The sequence below is a fragment of the Eptesicus fuscus genome, chromosome 3, assembly GCF_027574615.1.
Source record: "Eptesicus fuscus isolate TK198812 chromosome 3, DD_ASM_mEF_20220401, whole genome shotgun sequence".
In the NCBI taxonomy this organism is placed as follows: Eukaryota; Metazoa; Chordata; class Mammalia; order Chiroptera; family Vespertilionidae; genus Eptesicus; species Eptesicus fuscus.
Window position 1 is genome coordinate 60,669,778 of NC_072475.1, and position 21,290 is coordinate 60,691,067.

Here is a 21,290-nt window from a genome sequence, read left to right on the forward strand (position 1 = left end):
CCCAAGGTAGCATTAAAAGGATCACCCAGGTCTCCACAGAACAAAAGGCAAAATACATATTTCGGCACCTTTTCCTTAGTTCTTTCACATGGACAACACTGAGATGAATGAAAGTCTTTGAAGGTGTCTTGTAGGAAGCAGTGAGAAATACAGGCAGATTTGTTGTCTAAACATGGACTTGGCTGGCTGGGATAGCACAGGTTCCTGTGAATGTCTTCATGCCCCCAAATTAAAACTAAACAGGGATGGGAGACATTATTACCTACTTTCCAAATCCTCCCTCTCTTACAGTCCATAAAAATGTTGCAAAATCCTAGGGTGAAAACGCAAGCGGGGAGAATTCCAGGAGTCGGAGAGCCTAAAGGACCCCATACCCACTGACTCGGCAGCTCGAGGGAGAACACAGGTTCCTGTGGGCATGCGTGGAATATTAGGAGAGAGCAGTTCCAGCACCGAATCCAGAGTCCGTGGGGGAGGTGGGACTGTGGTGACACTGTATTCTTAATATTCAATCCTGCTCCAGTAGAACATGGTACCCAGGAGAACCCAAAACTAGAATATAAAAGACAGAAAAAAAAAAAAAAAGGAAATTGGTTTAGGAACATCTCATACTTGGGGAAAAGTGATGTTAGGTTCATTCAGGCTTTGACACTAGATTTTTAAGGGTAATCTTCCCTTAAGCAACATCAGTCATTTCTATGTCAAACTAGCCCCCCTGGGAAATTCTTCCTTGTTCCCATCAGGACTCATTACCCTCTAGTAGATTCCTACTTCTAGTCTGTATCATTTTGGAATATGAGTTTCTTGCTTCTAATATGAACTTCTCTTCCCAGGGGACTCTCTCTTTTCCCCAAAATGCTTGTGACCTGGAATAGCTGCCCCTAAGAACTCAAGAATTTGCCTCAGATAAGGGCTTAGGCTATCTGGGTTCTGTGGCAGACCTGCCACTCACTCCCTGCATCTGCAAAGTAATCTAATAACATCTTCACCAATCCCAGAGTGAGAAGATTAAATGAGAAAGGAAGTAATAATAATAGTGTTTAATGTTTACTGATAACTTACTATACATCAGGCACCGTTCTAGTTGCTACACATATAAGTCAATTCAATACTTCCAAAACCATATGAAGAAACTGAGGCAAAGAGAAGTTAAGTGACTTGTACTCAAGGTCATAGAACTAGTAGGTGGTGAAGCTGGGGCTCAAGCCCAGGCAGTCAGCCTCTGGGTTTGTCTGTGGAACCACTGTGGGAGGGCCTCCGTAAGCAGCCATGAACTAACTGGACGTGCCCAGGAGCTCTCCTTAAGCACAATTCTTAAGAACCCTGTTGAATTTCTCTATTCCTCAGCTAGGAGTCTGGCTACCTACCTAGCTACTGTTGTGGGGATGTGACATGATGCCTTGTCTCTAGCAGGCCTTCAATAGATCTGGTTCCCTTTCTTATTTTGAACATCAAGGGGACTGCCACAATCCAGAGTCCCGTCCACTTGATGATTGAAGAAATATCAAAGGTTTCAACTGGACTGGAGTTCTAAGATCCTCAAAAGCCTTTAAACATTAGCCCATATAGTTCCTGCTAACATGGCACAGTAGAAACTTCACCGTTACAACTTTTCACTCATTCAAAGGGTTTTCAAGCACTTACTGTAGGCCCTGCTAGGCACTGGGGTACACAAAGCAGCTGGTTGCCAGGTTTGGGGCAGAGACAAACACCCCAAAGAGGAGCAGTTCCCAGCTAGAGGTGTGTGCGGGGTGTCTGAGGGATCACAGAGACTTCTCCAAGGAGGTGCTTTTCTCCTCCTTCCTGCCTCACCCAGTTTCCCACCCCAAACCCAACATTTTTTAGCGTGGTGCACAAACACCTGATGGGCCGGTTTAGGGGTCCACGAAGCAAAAATATTTGGATAACAATATTAATAATTTATTTGTCCTTTCCACTGTTTTCACATTTAAATGGATGGTGCAGAGGCAGTGGAAGGTAAAACTGCTGGCATCTTAGCTAAATTCAAGGCAGAGGCACTAAACTGTATTAGTTGTCATTGCATTCTCACTGCTATGCACTTGCAGAAAAAAAGCCAGTTTTGTTGAGAATATTACAGTTGTTCGCCCTTCCCCCTGACTCAGTTCCCACCCCACCCCAGTCCTTCACCACCCCATTATCTGTGTCCATGGGCAATGCATATATGTATACTATAATACTCTCAACAATAAAGATTTTTTTTAAAAGCCAGTTTTACTTGAGATTGTCTTTGATGGAGCAGTAAGAATTACTAATTTTATTAAATGTTCACCTTTGAGTACACATCTTTTTGACATTCTGTAGGACAAGAAGGAAGCATGCATAAAGCAGTTTTGTTGCAAACTGAAATAGGATGGTTGTCTTGAGGAAAAGCACTTCTTAGGCGATTGTTTGAATTGTGCCCTGAATTGGTTATTTTTCATGGAACACCATTTTTACTTGAAAAAATGACTAACAGAAAAGCTTTGGTTGTTCAGAGTTGGGTATCTGTCACTTTGAGGGAAGAAAACTGACAGTATTTGTTGAGAGTGATAAATCTGAGCTTTCCAACAAAAATCATAAAACTTGTATTTGTCCCCACAAGCTTGACAGCATCCCAATGCTTAAGCTCTTTTCTAAAGTGGCAATATCAGTGAATGCGATTTCTTAGTACTGCAGAAGGAAATTGACCAACATTTGGAAGATCTACATAACACCATGAACCAGTATTTTCACAGATAATCAATGTTATAGAATCATGCACGGGCAAAAGATTTATGCCAAAAACAAGCCAAGCCAACATAATGTATCCTAATCTAACAGAGTCTGAAAAGTTTGTTGACATAGTTTTAGGTTCCATATGGCAACTAACCCTCAGAATACGACTTGTCAGGTTTTGGGTAATACCAAAGAAAACTCACATTTATCTTTAGGTAAGGCTATTGAAACATTCTGTTTTGTTTTTTTTCCAACCACATATCAGTGTGAGGAATTTCAAATCCTTCAACCTAAGCTACATATTGTAACGGACAGACTGAAAAAAACAAATAAGTGAACCCAGCCACACACTGAAGAGGCTTTCAAAAATGTAAGAAAACACCACTTTTCTCACTACTTTGTTGTTTAGGAAAACAGTCATTTCCCACCCTCTCCCCCCCCCCCCCAAAAAAAAATAAAGTGTTGTTAATGCTAACATGCAATTGTTTTTTTATTGTTATTTGAAATGCATTAGTAGGTATTTTGACATTTCTGTGTTACTCTCCAATAGTGTGAGAGTCGATAGAGATAGCCCCCACAGACAAAAGCTCTTTGGAAACCTCAATAATTTGAGAGAGTAAAGGGGTCCTGACTGCTACCCTAATGCAATGACTCTTTATTTTGACAGCAAATTAGAATCATCTGGAAATTAAAAAAAAAATTCCTGGACTCTACCCCTAGATCAACTGAATTGGCATCTCAGAGGTTGGGGTCCTGGCATGCTTTGGGTTTTCAAGCTCCCCCCAGAGGTTTTCATGCGCAGCCAGGGCTGAGAGCCACTGCTCCGCCCTCTTGCTGCCTGTGCATCGAATAACTCATAACTCCGGCAGTGGGACAGGTGAGACTGGCCGAGGCAGCTCTTTGGGCGGAGCTAGGCAGATCAGTGTCTGGCGGGAGCCATCTAGATAGATGGCAGTCTTTGACACCTCACCATAATGAGCTAATGAGATTTGAGACCTGGAGGAGTGGGCAATCACCCAGAAGATCTGGTTAACAGGACACATCCTTTTCCTGGTAGGGCAGGTAACTCCCCACCTCTTAAGGGACTCTGCTGTCCTTGCTCAGGTGCCAGCAGTTTCCTGACTAGCTCTCGGGTCCAAGGTTTGGTTTCCAGTCTAGTGAGGTTGGTCTAATGAAGGGCAATCTCAAAGTCTCTCCTTATCATCGTCCTCTCAGAAATAAAGCATGTGCCAGGAAATACTCACAGTCCAGCAGAGAATGGCAAATCCAAACCAGGCAACCCCCCAGGCATGTCGGTTCATTGGTCCAGAGATCAGTTCATAGCAGCCCTGGAGGAGCGGGCAATTCCACATCGGTGTGAGAGGAGCCAGAAAAAAAAAAAAAAAGATGTAAGAGATGGGTGGGGCAGTGACTGCTATGTGAATCAAAGTCCAGTTTAACATGACCAGGCTATTTCCACATCCCCATGGACAGCCAGTTATTAACAGTACTTTGCCCGGGGAATAGAAAATAATCCTGTTGAACAACTCCTCTCCTATCACATTTACTTGTGTCTTTATCATTCAATCTAACCAGCAAAGGTTTATGCTATTTTTCTGTAATTACCTGATTAAAGCTTTTTTTTTTTTAAAGGTGTGGCTATTTTATTTTCTTTTTTAAATTTTTTCCTTTATTGGTTTTTCAAAAGAGAGAACGTGAGAGGAATAGAGAGACAGAAACTTTGATGAAAGAGAAACATCATCGATCAGCTGCTTCCTGCATGTCCCCCCACTGGGGATCAAGCCCGTGCAACCTGGGCATGTGCCCTGACTGGAAATCAAACCTGTGACCTTTTGGTTCATGGGTCGACACTCAACTGCTGAGCCACACCAGCTGAGCTGTTATTTTAGCTTAACATTTTTTTCGCATTGAATATGTGTGTAATGTAAAGTATTCTTAATAAAATTTGAATTTTTTCCTTTCCAAAAGATTTTACTGTTGATTTTTTCAAGAGCAGAGTTGCTTTTTGACTTGTTTATTTTTAAATAAAAGTGTTCTGTTCTATGAAAATCAGAGGTTGTTGTTTTAATCATTAAAGGGACCCCTGTATCATGCTTTCTAAATTTTCACTTATCATCATATTTCAACATATATTTATTGGTTCTAGTGAGACCCTGAAGAGCCTTGGTGTGCATGCAAAAGCATGATTCATTTTTTTATTAATCAAATTATTTATTCATGCATGCCATAATCCAGTAAGTTTTCACATATGGCACACTCTGTTCTAGTCACTATGCAAAGTGCTGGAGTGATACACACATGTAGGGTTAAACCTGCTCTCTGACTGCCCTCCACTAAGCCCTGGGAATGTTCTTTGCTTAATGCAAAAAACAGCTGGTTCCCTGAACCACAGAGTTTCACAGGAAAATGTCCTCGAATGGCTGACCTTGAAGTTTAGGCTCCCTCTAGAGGCTACAGGTGGCCACTTGAGATTCTGTCCTTTCTGCCCCTGCCTCAGTCCCTTGTTAATCCATTGGCATGCCCTGCCTTTGCTATGCCTTGATTTCTCCCCAATTTATTCTTCTCCATCTATGTCATAGGTACCTCCAATCATCTAAATGCTCAAATGAAAACTCTTGAAATTATCCTTAACTATTTTTCTCTTATTTGACTTCAAATACTTAAGCAAATCCTTTGAATCTACTTTTACAATATATCTCAAATCCAGACACTTATTACTTCCTGCTACCAGCTTGGTCCTCACTCCAGGATCACTACAATAGCCTTCTAACTGGTCTCCCCGGGGACTGAGTCCACTCTGGGCACTCTACTAGTCTTCATAGGTGCCAGAGGGATCCTTGTAAAACATGAGTCAGATCACTTTGCATACCAGCTCAAAACCCTCCAATGGCTTCCCATCACCCTTCATGCGAAATTCCAAGCCCTCACAATGGCCCACAGGCACTGGATGATATGGCCCTTCCATATCGTAGAATCTCTAGAATCGAGAAGCTGGGGGAACAGAGAGAGAAAAACCAGCTTCACTGCCAGAGGCTGTCTTACTGCAAAGCTAGTGAGTTTGAGCTGCAGGGCTGCTCATTTGCAAGACCCTTTCAAAGCCCTGCACCTATGTGCATTGTGCATTTTTTTTTTTTTTTTTTGGTTGTTGTTCATCCTCATGGAGGATATTTCTCCATTGATTTTTTTTTTTTTTTAGAAAGAGAGAGAGTGGAGTGGGAGAGACACACAGAGAGAAATATCCATGTGAGAGAGACACATCGACCAGTTTGCCTCCTGCACAGGGATCAAGCCTGCAACTGAGGTATGTACTCTTGACTGGATTTGAACCTGGGATCCTTTAGTCTGTGGACCGATGCTCTACCCACTGAGCAAAACTGGCTAGGGCTGTGCATGTTTTTAATTGTTTTGCCTAAGGAGGACCATGCTCTACAAATTTTATAAGCTTCAGTCCACACAAAACCTTGATCCATCCTTGCCTTCCACTCTTCCTTCGCTCATTCTGGCCTTGCTATACTGATGTCCCTCCAAAGAGTGAAGAATGCTCTTCCTTTAGGGTCTTTGCACTTGCTGCCTCCTTTGTTTAGAACCCTCTTCCCCAATCTCCTTTAAGCGAAGGTCTCATTTCTTTACTTAATTCAGAACTTTGTGCAAATATCATCTCGTAATGATTACAAAAATATCATATCTGACACAGTTGATAATTCACAAACACTCCCATATTTATTGTTCACTTGATCATCCTGACAATCCTGGGAGGTGGTCATTTGTCCAATAATCTGTATGAGGCTATGGGATGGGCATTCATCTGTGACAAGACAGAAATGGGTCTTTCCCTCATGGAGCTCACAAACAAAAACCCAGTTTTTTTTCACCTCTTCTCATTTAGTGCCTCTTCATCATCACTGTGGTACATAACTGGACCTTTCTTAGCTCCATCCATCATAACATTCTCGAGTGTAATGATTTAAACTTGCACACTTGCATTTCCGGGGCAGATGGACCATGATTCAAGAATATGCATATCTGCATCTGACATGCTATGTAAAATTCTGGTTCATTTCTATTCTTACCATACTTATGATGGCTTCTCTAATCTTGTTAGCATTCACTTGTACAATGTAGAAAAAATGACAACATGGATGTTGAAAACAGAACCATTCACCTCTTAATTTGCTCACCCACCAAACACTTATCAATGTCAGCTTTGTGTCAGGCATTATGCTAAGTAGTGAAGATATAGAACTAACTAGAGGCCCAGTGCATAAAATTCATGCACGGGGGTGGGGGGGGGGGGTGGGAGGGAGGGGTGTCCCTCAGCACAGCCTGCACCCTGTCTAATCTGGGACATCCCTCTCACAATCCAGGACTGCTGGCTCCCAACCACTGGCCTGCCTGCCTGCCTGATTGCCCCTAACTACTTCTGCCAGCCAGCCTGATCACCCCCTATCACTCCCCTGCCAGCCTGATTGATGCCTAACTGCTCCCCTGCTGGCTCAATTTCCCCTAACTGCCCTCCCTTACCAGCCTGGTTGCCCTTAACTGTCCTCCCCTGCAGGCCTGGTCACCCCCAACTGTCCTTCCCTGCAGGCCTGGTCCTCCCCAACTGTCCTTCCCTGTAGGCCTGGTCCCCCCCAACTGCCCTTCCCTGCTGGCCTGGTTACCCCCAACTGCCCTCCCCTTCAAGCCTGGTTTCCCCCAACTGTCCTCCCCTGCAGGCCTGATCACCCCCAACTGTCCTCCACTGTAGGCCTGGTCCCCCCCAACTGCCCTCCCCTGCTGGCCTGGTTGCCCCAACTGCCCTCCCCTGCTGGCCTAATTGCCCACAACTGCCCTCCCCTGCCAGCCATCTTGTGGTGGCCATCTTGTGTCCATATGGGGGCGGCCATCTTTGACCACATGGAGGTGGCCATCTTGTGTGTTGGAGTGATGGTCAATTTGCATATTACTCTTTTATTAGATAGGAGGATAATGCATGGCCCTCAAGGAGACTAATAGGAAAAACAGACTTGTGAATAAGTAATTATAATATAGTTCCAGGTGTCAGCTGCAGTAATAGAAGAGAGGTATATGAGGCACCATGGTGGCCTATTTGTAAGAATCTGGGGAACAGGGATGGGGAGAATTAGAAAGGATTAATAGATAAGAGATTATGTTGAGGTTGAAGGATGAGTGAGATTGAGAAAGTAGGAACACAGGGGGTCAGGGTCGGAGAGAGGAATTTCAGGATTCAGGAATTTGGGGAGCAGAGTTGAGTGATAACCAGTTTGTAGTTGTGCAGCTGGTGGGTATCGGAGGTGGAAATGTCAAGGAGAAGGTGAGGCCAAGGAACTGGAAGGGGGGCGGGTGCTGGAAGGGTTATTACAACAGGTGTGGAGGTCCCTCATTACTAGGATGTAATAGTATTATTCTGAGATAAAATGATTATCTGAAGCCAAACATCCTTTTCTGTCCCTTTCAAGGAGATAATACAGTTTGTATGCAGTTGCAATCCAGTCAAGATATATCTGCATGGGCCAGCTCCAGGGTTGAAATACTGAAAGCATTTTATGACTCCCAAAAGTGATAACTATATTGTGCATTATAATTATAGGCAATACATTTAATTTTTATAGCAGTGTGACTATAACTGATTAAAATGATTCTAAAGAACTAAATGAGGGTTGATTTGAAAGACTCTGCAAAATAATCTGTACCAGGTCCTTTTCTGATGAATTGGACCAGTCCTAGGCCAGGCGCCCTTCCAGGGGTGGCTGGATGGTCAGCAGGGCGGCCCTTCATGCTGGAAGTGCACTTTCTATTATTTACTCCAAGACTAAAGAGCCGGACATTTCTCAATTATTTAACAGACTGGCACACAACTAGCTTTCCTCCAAGTGGTTACTTGCAAAGCAGTGCACGGCATCTCAGAGGCTGGCTGTGCATGTGTGAGGATTCTCTTCAGGGCTTTATGGGAATATTTCCAAGTTCTTTCTTGGCTTGGAGTCTGGGCTCTGGAGCCAGACTGCTAGCATTTGAATCCTGACTGCCATTCACTACCTGTGTGGTTTTGGGCAAGGTGCCCACTGGAATGTCTGCATTTCAGTTCGTCATGTGTAAAATAGGGATCATACCTGTGGGCATTAAATGAGTTAATATATGTATGGCACTTGGAACAGTGTCTGGCATTTGGTAAGTACTCAGTAAATGTTAGTTTCCATCATTATTATATCATCCTCATTATGCTGGAGACACCTTTTCAAAAACCATCTGTATGTAAATTACCTTCTACCCAAATCATTATTCTAACGTTTTATTAAGACTATCCTGTATGATTACTGAATAAGGAATGTGGATATATAATTACGGCATTTACCCTCAGCAATTTTCATTGCTTTGGAACTGGCAGATCATTCCTTCCAATTTACATTTTGCAAAACTAGAGCAAATCATTGTTTAATGTAAACAGTTTTTGAGACACCACTTCTATACATTGTACAAATCGTTTTCCTTTAAACAAAGTTGGATTTTGCTACTGCAATTCTCACGTTCTGTTAATTTTATATGTAAAATTTCCCCCATCAGCCCTCGATCAGCATTCACATGTTACTAAGAGAAGAAAATAGCATAAGGCTTAGGAAGAAGAATGCAGAATTCCTTACTGAGAGACGATTACCTACAGTAACCAGTATGTTGCTCATGAAGAGCAGAAGAAACTCCTGGCAGGCGTTGGCGGGGTGGGGGTGGGGCAAGGGACTCACCTGGCTGTGATAATAACCAGGCACGCCTAGTTTGCAGGCATCCACGTTGAGAGGTTCTTTCAGCTTGTTCATGACACAGCACTGACGAGGCCAGGGATAGTCGGCATCGTTATTCTCCGTCCGGAAGGCAGATGTGTATTTCTGCCAGTCTGATGGGCCGTTCACACCACAGCAACCGTCCTGTCAGCAGATGAGAGATACAAAATGCTCTTCCAGCTGAGATTTATGGCGAATGAAAATACAAAAAGTGTACCATAGTTTACATTTACTAAAAGTGCCTCAATGAGAGCTGAAGGTATCGATAACTTACATTTTAGAGTTTGTAAAATATTTTTATATTTATTACTTTACTAGCCCCGAATGGGCTCTGTAACATTTGATAGGTCATTTAAACTCTCTAAACCTCAATTCCCTTCATTGTAAAATTGGGATAAATAAAGTACCTACCTCATAGAGCTGTCGTGAGAATTAAATTAGTTAATACACTTAACATGTTTATACTCTGCTTGGCCCATAGTAAACCCTCAATAAATACTAATACTTAAGAAATACAATACTAATATCTATATACAACAATGCTAAAGAGGCATAACTAGGCTCATATTACATATGAAAAAATTGAGAATCAGAAAATTAAAATTTCTAGTGGTGAAGAAATTATGACTAATTCTTTTTGTTTTACTTTTCCATATTTTTAACATTTTTTCTGCAGTAAATATGCATTACTTTTATAATGGGAGAAAATAAACTGAAAAATAATCTAACCCTGTGACACACAGCTGTGCCTCTACATAGGAAAGATCTACTAACATGTAGCTAACTTCCTTACACTCTGGACAGAATTGAGGATGAAGGATAAAACACAACTGATAACACTTTCCTTCCATTTTATAAATTCTGCTAGAATACTTCAAGGGAAGAAATGAAACCTATGGGCATCTCTCAAGTTTTACAATAAATATATTCAGGCAAACTTGATGGTAAATCAACTACCTTTAAAGCATGTCCCTTTTTGCCAGTGGTTTGTGGAAAATATCTTAGCAAAGAAAATAATTATCCTGTATTTTGACCTGAGCATTTTGGGCAAAGATGGTTAAGTTTGAGTCAAGCGTATTTCAGACTGGATTTTAAAGAAGTTGGTAAATGGAATTTTCAAATGTGTGAACATTCACATTTTCATTTGAGGAGCTTAATTCTTGCTAACAAGAGAATGATAGACAGTGAAAAAGTGGCCAATGAATTGAAGGTCCAAAGAGGGTAAAAAAAGTTATTGGAATGGGAATATTAAAATAAATGACATAAATTATAGAATGGAGAGTGAGAGACTTCAAAGAAGAAGTGGAGGCCATGAGGGAGTTTACTGATGACAGACTGTGAAATGTTGGTGTTGGGGTGGTGTTAGGGATGAGGGTTTGGGAGCAGTGTGAGAGTTGGGCTGTGTAGGGGATAAGAATTTATATACGTACAGCAATGGAGAGGTGGTAATATTCTGAAATACTTGGATTTTTATGACTTTTGAGGTAAACTTGGATATGAGGTAGAAACAACTGGGTGATCAAGTCATGACCCTTGGTCCTTAGCAGGACTGGTCCATGGAGGTGTGAGAAGGCACTAAATAAGCAAAAAGACAGTGACTGCCACTTGAGTTCACTGTGAGGCAGAGGAGGCAACACTTTTCATTTTAATGTAAGTGATGCCTGAATTCTAAGAGGCAAAGTGTGTGATTAATCTAAGTTTCTTGAACATGTCATTATCCCTATCCATGCAAGCTAATCAACATCATGGCTTGAAATAAATATAGATCCAGGAATCTCTCTGAGTCATGTGTACACCTCCTGTCCCCTGCTGGTAAATAAGAGTATCAGATGCACTTGCCTATGTCAAGTCCCTTTGTGAAGGAAATCCCCTTAGTGGCTGTCATCCCCACCCTTTGACTTCACTCCTAGCCATACAAACACCCTTGGGGACTTTTCTGGGCACAAAATGGCATCTTCCCATGATCACAGGTATTACCTGGAGCGGTGGTCGGCAAACTCATTAGTCAACAGAGCCAAATATCAACAGTACAATGATTGAAATTTCTTTTGAGAGCCAAATTTTTTAAACTTAAACTTCTTCTAACGCCACTTCTTCAAAATAGACTTGCCTAGGCCATGGTATTTTGTGGAAGAGCCACATTCAAGGGGCCAAAGAGCTGCATGTGGCTCGAGAGCCACGGTTTGACGACCACTGACCTGGAGCATAAGCCTGTCCCAGGTTCGGGTGACTCCGTTGTTTTTCCACTGGTCATCGTTGTTTGGAGGGCTGTTGTTTTGGTACCTCTCCAGCATCTGCTTCAGGAAGAGGTTGGGTGTGAACTACAGAGGAAGGAGGCAATACAAGAGAGTTTGTTCGTTAGCACACTTACCCACAAGGAGGCAAAGTGATTTGCTTGGCCCATTGCTGTGGGCACTGAACACTGTCTCCTGGAGTAAATATTGTGCTCAGAGGCACTGAAGGGGCAGGGGTGAGTATGAGGCTGCTCTGGGTGGCTTGGCTGAAGTCCCCATGTAGGGAGAAATCCCCATCTTCAAAGAAATCCCCGGGAGACCAGGGTGGACAGGCATTGCAGGGTGGCTCAGGCTAGGGATTGGAGAAAAGAAAAGAAAGCAGGATGCTGAACTGAGAGGAAGTTTTAGATGTGATTGGTGATTGTCCTATTGGGGAGCAGTGGCCATGGCACAGTGGTGAAGAGCATGGGGTTACAAGCTTGGACCCTGGGAGTCACACTGCCTGGACTCAGGATTCCTGCCTTTGACTTACCAGCTGTGTAACCTTGGACAAGTTACTTTACCTTGTTAGGTCTCATTTTTTTCATCTATAATTGACAATAGTGATAATACCCATTTCATAGGGTTATTATTTAGATTAAGTAAAATTATATATTTACTAGAGGCCTAGTGCACGAATTCATGCACTGGAGGGGTCCAGTTGGCCCACCCAATAGGGGCCATCAGGGGCGGGCCAGCTGGGGTAAGGGGCCACGGGCATTCAGTCGTTTTGCCATTTGGTCAATTTGCATATTACCCTTTTATTATATAGGATTATTAATGTGCATACTAGAGTGCCTGGTGTGGAGTAAGAGCTTAATACATGTTAACTATTATCTTATTATAATAATGATGATCTGCAGGATCATTTTGCTCTATGCTCTTGGGATTTACTCACAAAGTCGCGTTGTGTTGCTGCTGTGATACAAGATGCCACTTCAAAGCCATAGACGATAAACATCAGAATGAAATACTGGAAGGAAAGCAAAAAAAAAAAAAAAGAGTTACATTTACTTCCAAAGGAAGATTTTTTAAAACAAATAATTGTTGTTTTTTCAGTACAGAGGTGGGCAAAAGTAGGTCAACAATAATAAGAAATAATACAAGAATAAACCCTGTTTCATGTACTCACAACTGTAAGCCTACTTTTGTCCACCCCTGTATAGTCATATAAATATAATCACCCAATTATTTATTTATTAAAATATTTTTAAATTTTATTTTTATTGATTTCAGAGAGGAAAGGAGAGGGGGGAGAAAGATAGAGAAACATCAATGATGCCTCCTGCATACCCCCTCCTGGGGATTGAGCCCGAAACCCATGCATGTGCCCTAACTGGGAATTGAACTGTGACCTCTGGGTTCATAGATTGATGCTCAACCACTGAGCCACACTGCCAGGCAATCATCCAATTATTCACATGGTTATTCAACAAACCCTTGTTGATCAGCTGCTTGGAGCAAGACTTGGTGCTAATCAGTTCAATTCTCTCCTTTTCCTCAGAGAACAAATGCCCACTGAATATAGAGCTTTCTCAGTCCAGTCTCCTGCATTTCTATTTTAACTGAGAAAAACAAATACAAGAGAATAAACTGATGTGTGTACACGTGTGTGTGTACATGTTTATGTGTGTGTGGCACACATGCGCACATGTGGCCCTCACACCACATTGCCTCTATTTAGGTCTGGAAAATACCTGAACAACAAATGACCCCTGAATTTGGGACGATGACTATTTGCAAGAGTTCTGTGTCTGCTTTCCTCAGCCCTGCACACACACTTTTAGACCTTGTGTTCTGGGAGGGGTACCTAGGTCAGTGCTGGTGGGAGAACGCAGGCAAACCTGTTCTTCCCCTGAGCACTAGGCCCAGAGGAAAGCTTCGGCAGGAGCACCTCCAGAGGCCTCACAGCATTTTCCTCCCTGTATTAGCTGCTGTCTTGCTCTTTGTCTAGAGCTTGGCTGGCTTCTGTGAAAGAAGCTCAGGAACCCCTTGAGACTCTCTGGGAAGGAGGCACGGGGTGCAGATGTCTTCTGCCTGGTAGGGTGTCCTGCTCCTTCTCTTTGGGGGCGTGGTGAAGAGCGTTCTCTCCCCGCTCAGTTCTCCTGGCCACGTCAGGCACACACGACTGGCCCACAGTGAGACTGAGATGCAGCTGAAGCATGTCTCTAGGGACATCTGTCCCTCCCCTACCTTTCCCTGCATTCCTTCCCCCACCCTCCAAAAGTGGGGGCTTTAGCCTGGAACTAACTCACACTAAGGAACCGGAGAATGTCAATGGTCTGCATTCCCTGGGTGCCGGGACAAGGTCAGAGCACAGGAAGAGTGAACCAACAAGCATCTGAGTTGCCGGACTGGTTCCATAAACATGGAACTCAGGTCCGGCAGCCTTGGGGTAGGAGAGTTGTTTCAGGATGGGGCCTTGGGGGTGGACCCCATCACAGTGTGAGAAACTACAGTCTTGAGCCTGGGGGCAGAGAGTAAAGGTCTTGACCCAGTGCCCAGGGTAATATCTCAAATTTACTTTCTCTGCAAAGTCAGGACATGTGGTTTGGGGCCAAAGAGCCTCTGTAGGTGCCCAGAGTCAGAGCCTCCACAGTAGGTGGGGGCTGAGGCTGTACCCTAGGCCGTGTGCATCAAGCTCTTCTGGGATCCCTGGAAAGCGGAGAGAATGCTATACACTGTAAGCATAGGACAACCCACAAAACCATTGGCCTTGAGCTAAAAAGTGTCAGAAAAGGCTTGTTTTCTCTGAAAAATTCATGCATATTTTGGATTTTATATGTTAATCTTAAATCCTATATTTTGTATCCAAGTTTTAATACTAATACTAGAGTAGTATTTTAAATCTCTCATTGTTCAGAGAAAAAAAATCTAATTATGAAGTTCTCACTCTGTCCTTTGGCCTATTAACTCTTGGCTGTACCAGTTGGGTGCATGCAGTTGGAGAAGCACAGGTCTGGAAAGTATTCAACAGGGTCACCCCTGAGGGTCTCCCCTTTGGGTTCCTTGTACTGGAGTCTTCTGCACTTGTGATAGCAGAAGGCATCCTTCCCCCACTGGGTCACGCTTCACTGCAGGGAGAGTCTGCCCCTCCCTCTCCCATCTCACCTGCACCCTCTGCTCCCCTTGCCCCACGAAAGCATTGTGCTCAGGGAAGAAGAAACAATCCATCAACATTGGTCCAGGAGACAACTGTAGAGAGATTTAAGGTCTTACCGCCAGAAGAAGCTTCCTGCTAGACTTTACGATGCCTACGATGCCTAGCACAGACAGGCAGAAGAGGCAGATGCCAACGAACATGCCGATCCAGGCTGCCCCATAGATGTCATCGTTGTCAGTGGCTTCAAGCAGTGGGTAGAGGCTGTGTTGGTCGGATACAAAGAAGATGCACTCGGCAGTCAGTGCGATGCCACACATCTGGGGGCAGAGGGGCTTCTGTCAGGCTGGTGGGAGAGCAGCATTGGGGAGGGATGGAGAAGTGGGGGGTAGGAGGGAAGAGAGACTGACTCTATCCCCTGCATAGGTTTCAGCAACTGATTCAAACTCCTCATTGTCAGGAAATCAAACAGCTCCTTCCAGCCTACTAATTGGTTGCATGCCTCCATCCATATGTTGCTCTCATTGCTATTTGGGAAAAGACCCAATTTCAGACCATTATAAAGTTTTTGGGGCATGAGCCACTCAAACAATTTCTTCTTGTATGACAATAATTTCCCACCTCCACACCATCATCCAAATTCCCAGATTGTAATATTGTAACTGGTCCTGGTCATCTCTATCAGTGCCAGCAAACCGCTGAATGTTATAGCTGGAAAGAACCTTGGTGATTATCTTTCCCACCTTCTGAGTCACACGGAGTCAGAACCAGGGCTGGGCCCAGAGCCAGCGGTCCTGATTCCTCCCTGTTCTCCCACCACAGCGTGTCCCACAGCCTGGCCTCTGAGCTACTCTCACATCCCTCAGTGGCCTCTGTGTGGTGAGAACAAGCAGACACAAACATTTGCCCCCAACAACCTTAAAAGCAGAGTCCCATGAAATCAAATGAAGGTGCAATAGAAAAGAAACTCCAGAGCGGGTATGTGGTGGGAGTGTTTGGACGCCGACCATGACCAACGCGGCCCCTTTTACATTCCTCTGCTTTAAACTTAAGAAGGAAATATTTATTTTTTTTCAACCTATTCTTTTGATATATTACATAGCTATCTATAATTATTTATAAGTTAAATTTGAGCTAGTATATTTCACTAACATATTTCTTAAACTGAAGAAAAGATGTAGGAAGTCAGTAATTATATCATTAATTTCCTTTAAACTTTTACTTTTTAAAAAGATTTTTAAAAACCAAGTTTTAGAGAAAGAAAAGGAGAGAGAGAGGTAGAGAAACACCACTGTGAGGAAAACATTGATAGGCTGCCTCCTGTATGCCCCTCACTGGGGACTGAGCCCATATTCCAGGCATGTTCGCTGACCAGGAATCAAATTGGCAACCTTTTGGTGCACAGGACGACACCCAACGGAGCCACACCAGCCAGGGAAAAACTTCCCCTTTTAATTGATCTAAAATCATGATTACAGAAAGAACAGAATTGCCTGAAAAAATACTCATTACTTACACCAAAAATCACATTTCCAAAAATCAGCAGGCCCTGAAAGCAACGAATGGTGGAGTCGTCTTTGGCCATCTTCAGGATTTCCCCCAAGCTGGAGACACAGTTGAGAATATTACAACTTAATAGGCACAGGTGACAAATACCACTGCAAGTTTTATAACACGACTAAGTCACACAATGGTGTTTTTGCCTTCTCATTTCAAAGCATCCAAACCAAAGTCATGACATCATTTAGCAATGGAGGAAATTTGGTCACTAAACTCAGTAATCACTGTAATTTTATAAAGAAAAAAAAGAATCAAGCTTGCCAAAGTCTGATTAGTATTTTCAGGAGTTCTATAAGGTGTGGAATATACTGACTGCATACTTCTGAGTGATGAACTGAGATCCCACAAGTCAACAAAGGCAGGCCTGAGGTGGCGATGACGGGGTGGGGCTGAGGCTCACGGAGGGGCCTTTGGATGAAACCCAAAGGGTTGACCAGAGTTGGCAGTTGGTTCCCAGAGGGACTATAGGCAGTTGTTAAAAACCATTACTTTCAGAATATCTTGTTATCTTCAAAAATAGTTGGCACTTGATCTTTGGATTTATGAGCTTGTTTCTGTCCCATTTTGTTGGTTCATTTGTTTTTTAGATTCCACATAGAAGTGAAATCAGAGAACAAATTGTTGGTTGCTAAAGGGGAGGGGAGAAGGGTGGAAAAGGGAGGGGATTAAGAAGGGTAAGTTTCCATTTATTAACTAAGTCATGGGGATGGAATGTACAGCATAGGGGACAGAGTTGATTCTATTGTAAAAACTATGTACGGTGAGTGCTTACTGGAGTTATTGTGGGGATCACTTTGTGAAGTAGATAAATGTTTAATCACTATGCGGTACACCTGACACTAATACAATACTCTATGTCAATGATAATTTAAAAAATAAATTCATAAAACAGTAATTGGCAAATAAAAAAGTACATCGTTACCTTAGAGGAGGAGTGGGAGAAAAGAGGGACTAGCATACTTAGTTCCTTCTACATGCCACTGCACTGGGTGCTGTATATACTGCCATCTAAGTCTCATAACCCAATTAGGTAGAAAGGGGGAAAAGGTGAAGAGGCTCATGTTGCAGATGAGAACACTAAAGCTCTAATTTAGGTAAACTGAGTTCCTGGCATTATACAACCAGTATGTGCAAGAGCTAGGCTGGAGATTTTGGTCTGTGTGACTCCAGAGCTCAGGCTTAGTGCTTTGTATGGCGCTGAAAATGAGTGGGCTTCTCCCTCCCCTAGGACTCTCTGGAAGGAACACAAGGGTAAGTGTTTGGCTCTTGCCCTGGAATCACCTTGAGAAGAGCCATCCACATCTTTCCATGTTTTAGTAATTAAATTAATGAACCAATCACTTCATGCATTCATGCTTTATTTTTTTAAATATATTTTATTGATTTTTTACAGAGAGGAAGAGAGAGGGATAGAGAGTTAGAAACATCGATGAGAGGGAAACATCGATCAGCTGCCTCTTGCACACCCCCTACTGGGGATGTTGCCCACAACCAAGGTACATGCCCTTGACCAGAATCAAACCTGGGACCCTTCAGTCCGCAGGCCGACGCTCTATCCACTGAGCCAAACCGGTTTTGGCATGCATTCATGCTTTAAATAAAATTGTATTAAATGATACAAGCTGTGTTTTGAGGTATACATAGAAATAAAATGTCAGGGAGATAGTGGTAGTCTAGGATTTTATGCTCCAGTAGGGAAGCTGAGATATGTGTCTAAAGAGTCATAATACAGCTAGGAAGACCCTAAGTAGAGGTTCCGAGGAGGGGAGCTATAAGCCTCGAAGAATATGTATGGTTTTTGATAAGCAGACTAGTGGTGGGTGGGTGACATTCCAGGTAAAGGGAAGGTCGGGGACTAGAGCCCGGAAGAGCCAGGAGCCCGTGAGATTGCAATCTAGTCAGTTTAGCTGAAGTCTCAGTTCCTATGGAGATCAGTGGGAGACAAGCCTTTTATGTGACTCAGCCCTTGGTAAATTTGAACTTCATCGTTACACTCTATTGTAAGTACTAACAACCTTCCACATTATCTTAAACATCTCTAAATATTTTCCCTTTCCCATTCACCTGAGTAGCTGTGAGAACTGAAGACTTAAAATTGATGTGTTTTGGGCTCAGAATTGGGCACATAGTGGGCCCTCCATCAATGTTTGCTGAATAAATAGAAGAATCTGGCCATTGTTACAAGACCCCTAGGTGTAGTTTCTGCTTAGAAATGCCGTTCATTTATTTCTGCTTGGAAATGTCATCGCATGCTTACAATGCCACTCATGCTTTCCGAGATTGTTACACGCTAGACTGAGAGGAGCCCGAGGGCCCGGAAGGAGTTAATGCACGAACTGCACCGAGGGGAGCCTTACTCATGGAGCCGGGTGGGTCACATCGTAAAGCTCATTGCTGGTATGCACAGACGTTGCTCCTGACCAGTTGGGTTACCATCTGAACTTGAGACATAAGTAAATAGACCGTGAAAGGTAGAAGTTCAGACAACACACGTATAGAGAGTAAAGGGCAAGATTCTGGGGAGGCCAAATTCAGCGCCATTATCAACCACTGCTGAGTAGGCACCCGTTTGCCAGGTGGCAGCCTATTTGTGGTGATTAGTTGGGCCTAAAGAACAGAAATTGCACAATTTGTTCTTTCAACAAAGTGTGATTGTAGCAACACTATTCAACGCAAACATGACTGCACACAGGGAATAAAGGGGGAAATAGGGCCGTGGAGAAAAGGAAGAAGGTCAGAGAGGGGCTTTATTGGTCCAGAGAGGAGCTGGAAGGACCCTGAAAAGGGATTTGGCCCCGTGAGCCACTTCTGTCCCGTAACACCCATACTTTCTCAAAGGCGATTCTGCCACACAGTTTTAAAAGGGGGAGAGACAACTGATACTCTGGGAGAACTGTAAGTCAGACTCAGAGTGGAAAAATGCAGATAAGAGAGGGAGAAGAGAGGGAAAGAGATAGATAGGAGCTTGGTTTGAGTGAAAAGAAGAATGAGTTGAGAAAATCCAGACAAGCATGTGGTAGGAAACACCAGGAGGCATGGCTGTGGGTGGATGTCTGTAAGGCAGGAGTGGATCGATGCACAAGATGTTCGGAAGTTGCCGATCACTAGATTTTTCTCCCTTTCTGCCATGCGTCCTCTTCTCCTTCAGGCCCTTCGCATCAGCGGCACATAATAACTTAGAAAGTCACTCTTGTTTTTTAAAGTAACAAAATGATGCTGAAAGCTGTCATTTAACAACCACATGCTCAGCACTTATGATCATCCTCTCAACAGACCTGAGAGCTGGTATTTTTACCAAAATCTGTATTAGGTTCCTATTGCTGCTTTAACAAATTACCATGAACTTAGTGGCTTACGATGGAATATTACTCAGCCGTAATAAAAGATGAAATCCTGTCATTTGCACCAACATGGATGGACCTTGGGAATATTATGCTAAATGAAATAAGCCAGACAGAAAAAACTAAGAACCATATGATTTCACTCAGATGTGGGATGTAAAACTGAAACTCATAGACATGACAACAATATGGTGGTTACCAGAGGGAAGGGGGAGGGTAGTTAAGGGGACCAAAAATATGGTGAAGGAAGAGGATTGGACTTTGGGTGGTGGGCACACAATGCAATCAATATATAGATCATGTATCATAGAAATGTACGCTTGAAACCTATATGATCTTATTAACCAATGTTATCCCAATAAATTTAATTAAAAGAAAGGAAGAGAGAGAAAGAGAGAGAGAGAGAGAGAAAAGAAAGATAAAGCAACCAACCCACACAAATGTATTCTCTTAGGGTCCTCGAGTCAGAAGTGTGAAATGAGTCTCGCTGGGTCAAAATCGAGGTGTGAGCAGACCTACCCTATTCCTGGAAGGTCTAGGGCAGTGGTCGGCAAACTGCGGCTCACGAGCCACATTCGGCTCTTTGGCCCCTTGAGTTTATAGCAAAGGCCAGCTTAGGAGTACCCTAATTAAGTTAATAACAATGTACCTAACTATGTAGTTTGAGTTTAAAAAATTTGGCTCTTAAAAGAAATTTCCATCGTTGTACTGTTGATATTTGGCTCTGTTGACTAATGACTTTGCGGACCACTGGTCTAGGGGAGAACATGCCTTGTTGTCATTTTGCAGATGAAGAAAAGGAGGCTTGAAGAGATCCCTTTGCTCACCCACATTGCTAGAAAATGCAAAAGCTGCCATTCAAACCTAGGTCTGCCGGCTCCAGATCATTTCCTTAACACGTTGCAGCTTATAAAGTCCTGTCCCATAGCTAGTACTTTCAGTAGAAAAAGAAACACCTGGTCACTTCCTTGCCAACCCCGGGAACAGAGAGAGCAGACACATTTCCCTGCTCAGGCGATCCAGCCTCTGCAAAGGTCAGAACCACCAACCAGGCCTCTCTTCTATCACTTCCCCAGGATCTTGTCTCCTCAGCCCCTGACACTGCACTAATGTTTGCACATTTGCCCCAAACCCACACATTTGTTTTCCCAGGAAACCTGTCCAGATGTATATCACCCACCTCCCATGACTGAAATCCTTGGATGTAAAAGGTACAAATGTACAGGTCAATGTGAGAGTCCACATTTCATTGCTTCTCCTTGGCCACCTATGTTTAGATGTGGTTGGTGTCTAAGGGACATAAAACATTTGTTCCACCCTCCAAACAGCCACAGATGTCAAGAGGGAGGGCGGTTGGGGAGCCAGGTCTAGGCTTCCGGTGGTTGGCTCACAGCTGTGGTGCTAGGCTCATGGCCGTGGTCCCATGGTGAGCACACTGGACCCGGCCTCAGAACACCTGGATCCAGACCCCAACCTGGCCTGTCCTTACTGTGTGACCCTGAGCAATGCCCTCAGTGTCTTCTTCTGC

At 43.5% G+C, this 21,290-nt stretch overlaps 1 protein-coding gene across 1 annotated transcript; it reads right to left on the bottom strand.

Moving 5' to 3' along the window:
• Positions 1–501: 501 nt before the first annotated feature.
• Positions 502–16,446, bottom strand: UPK1B (uroplakin 1B). Its single transcript, XM_054711862.1, has 7 exons — positions 16,378–16,446; positions 14,981–15,181; positions 12,660–12,734; positions 11,687–11,809; positions 9,453–9,632; positions 3,960–4,043; positions 502–552 (listed from the first exon to the last, which is right to left on the bottom strand). The coding sequence occupies exons 1-7, from the start codon at positions 16,444–16,446 to the stop codon at positions 502–504; spliced, it is 783 nt and encodes a 260-aa protein (XP_054567837.1).
• Positions 16,447–21,290: the final 4,844 nt, after the last annotated feature.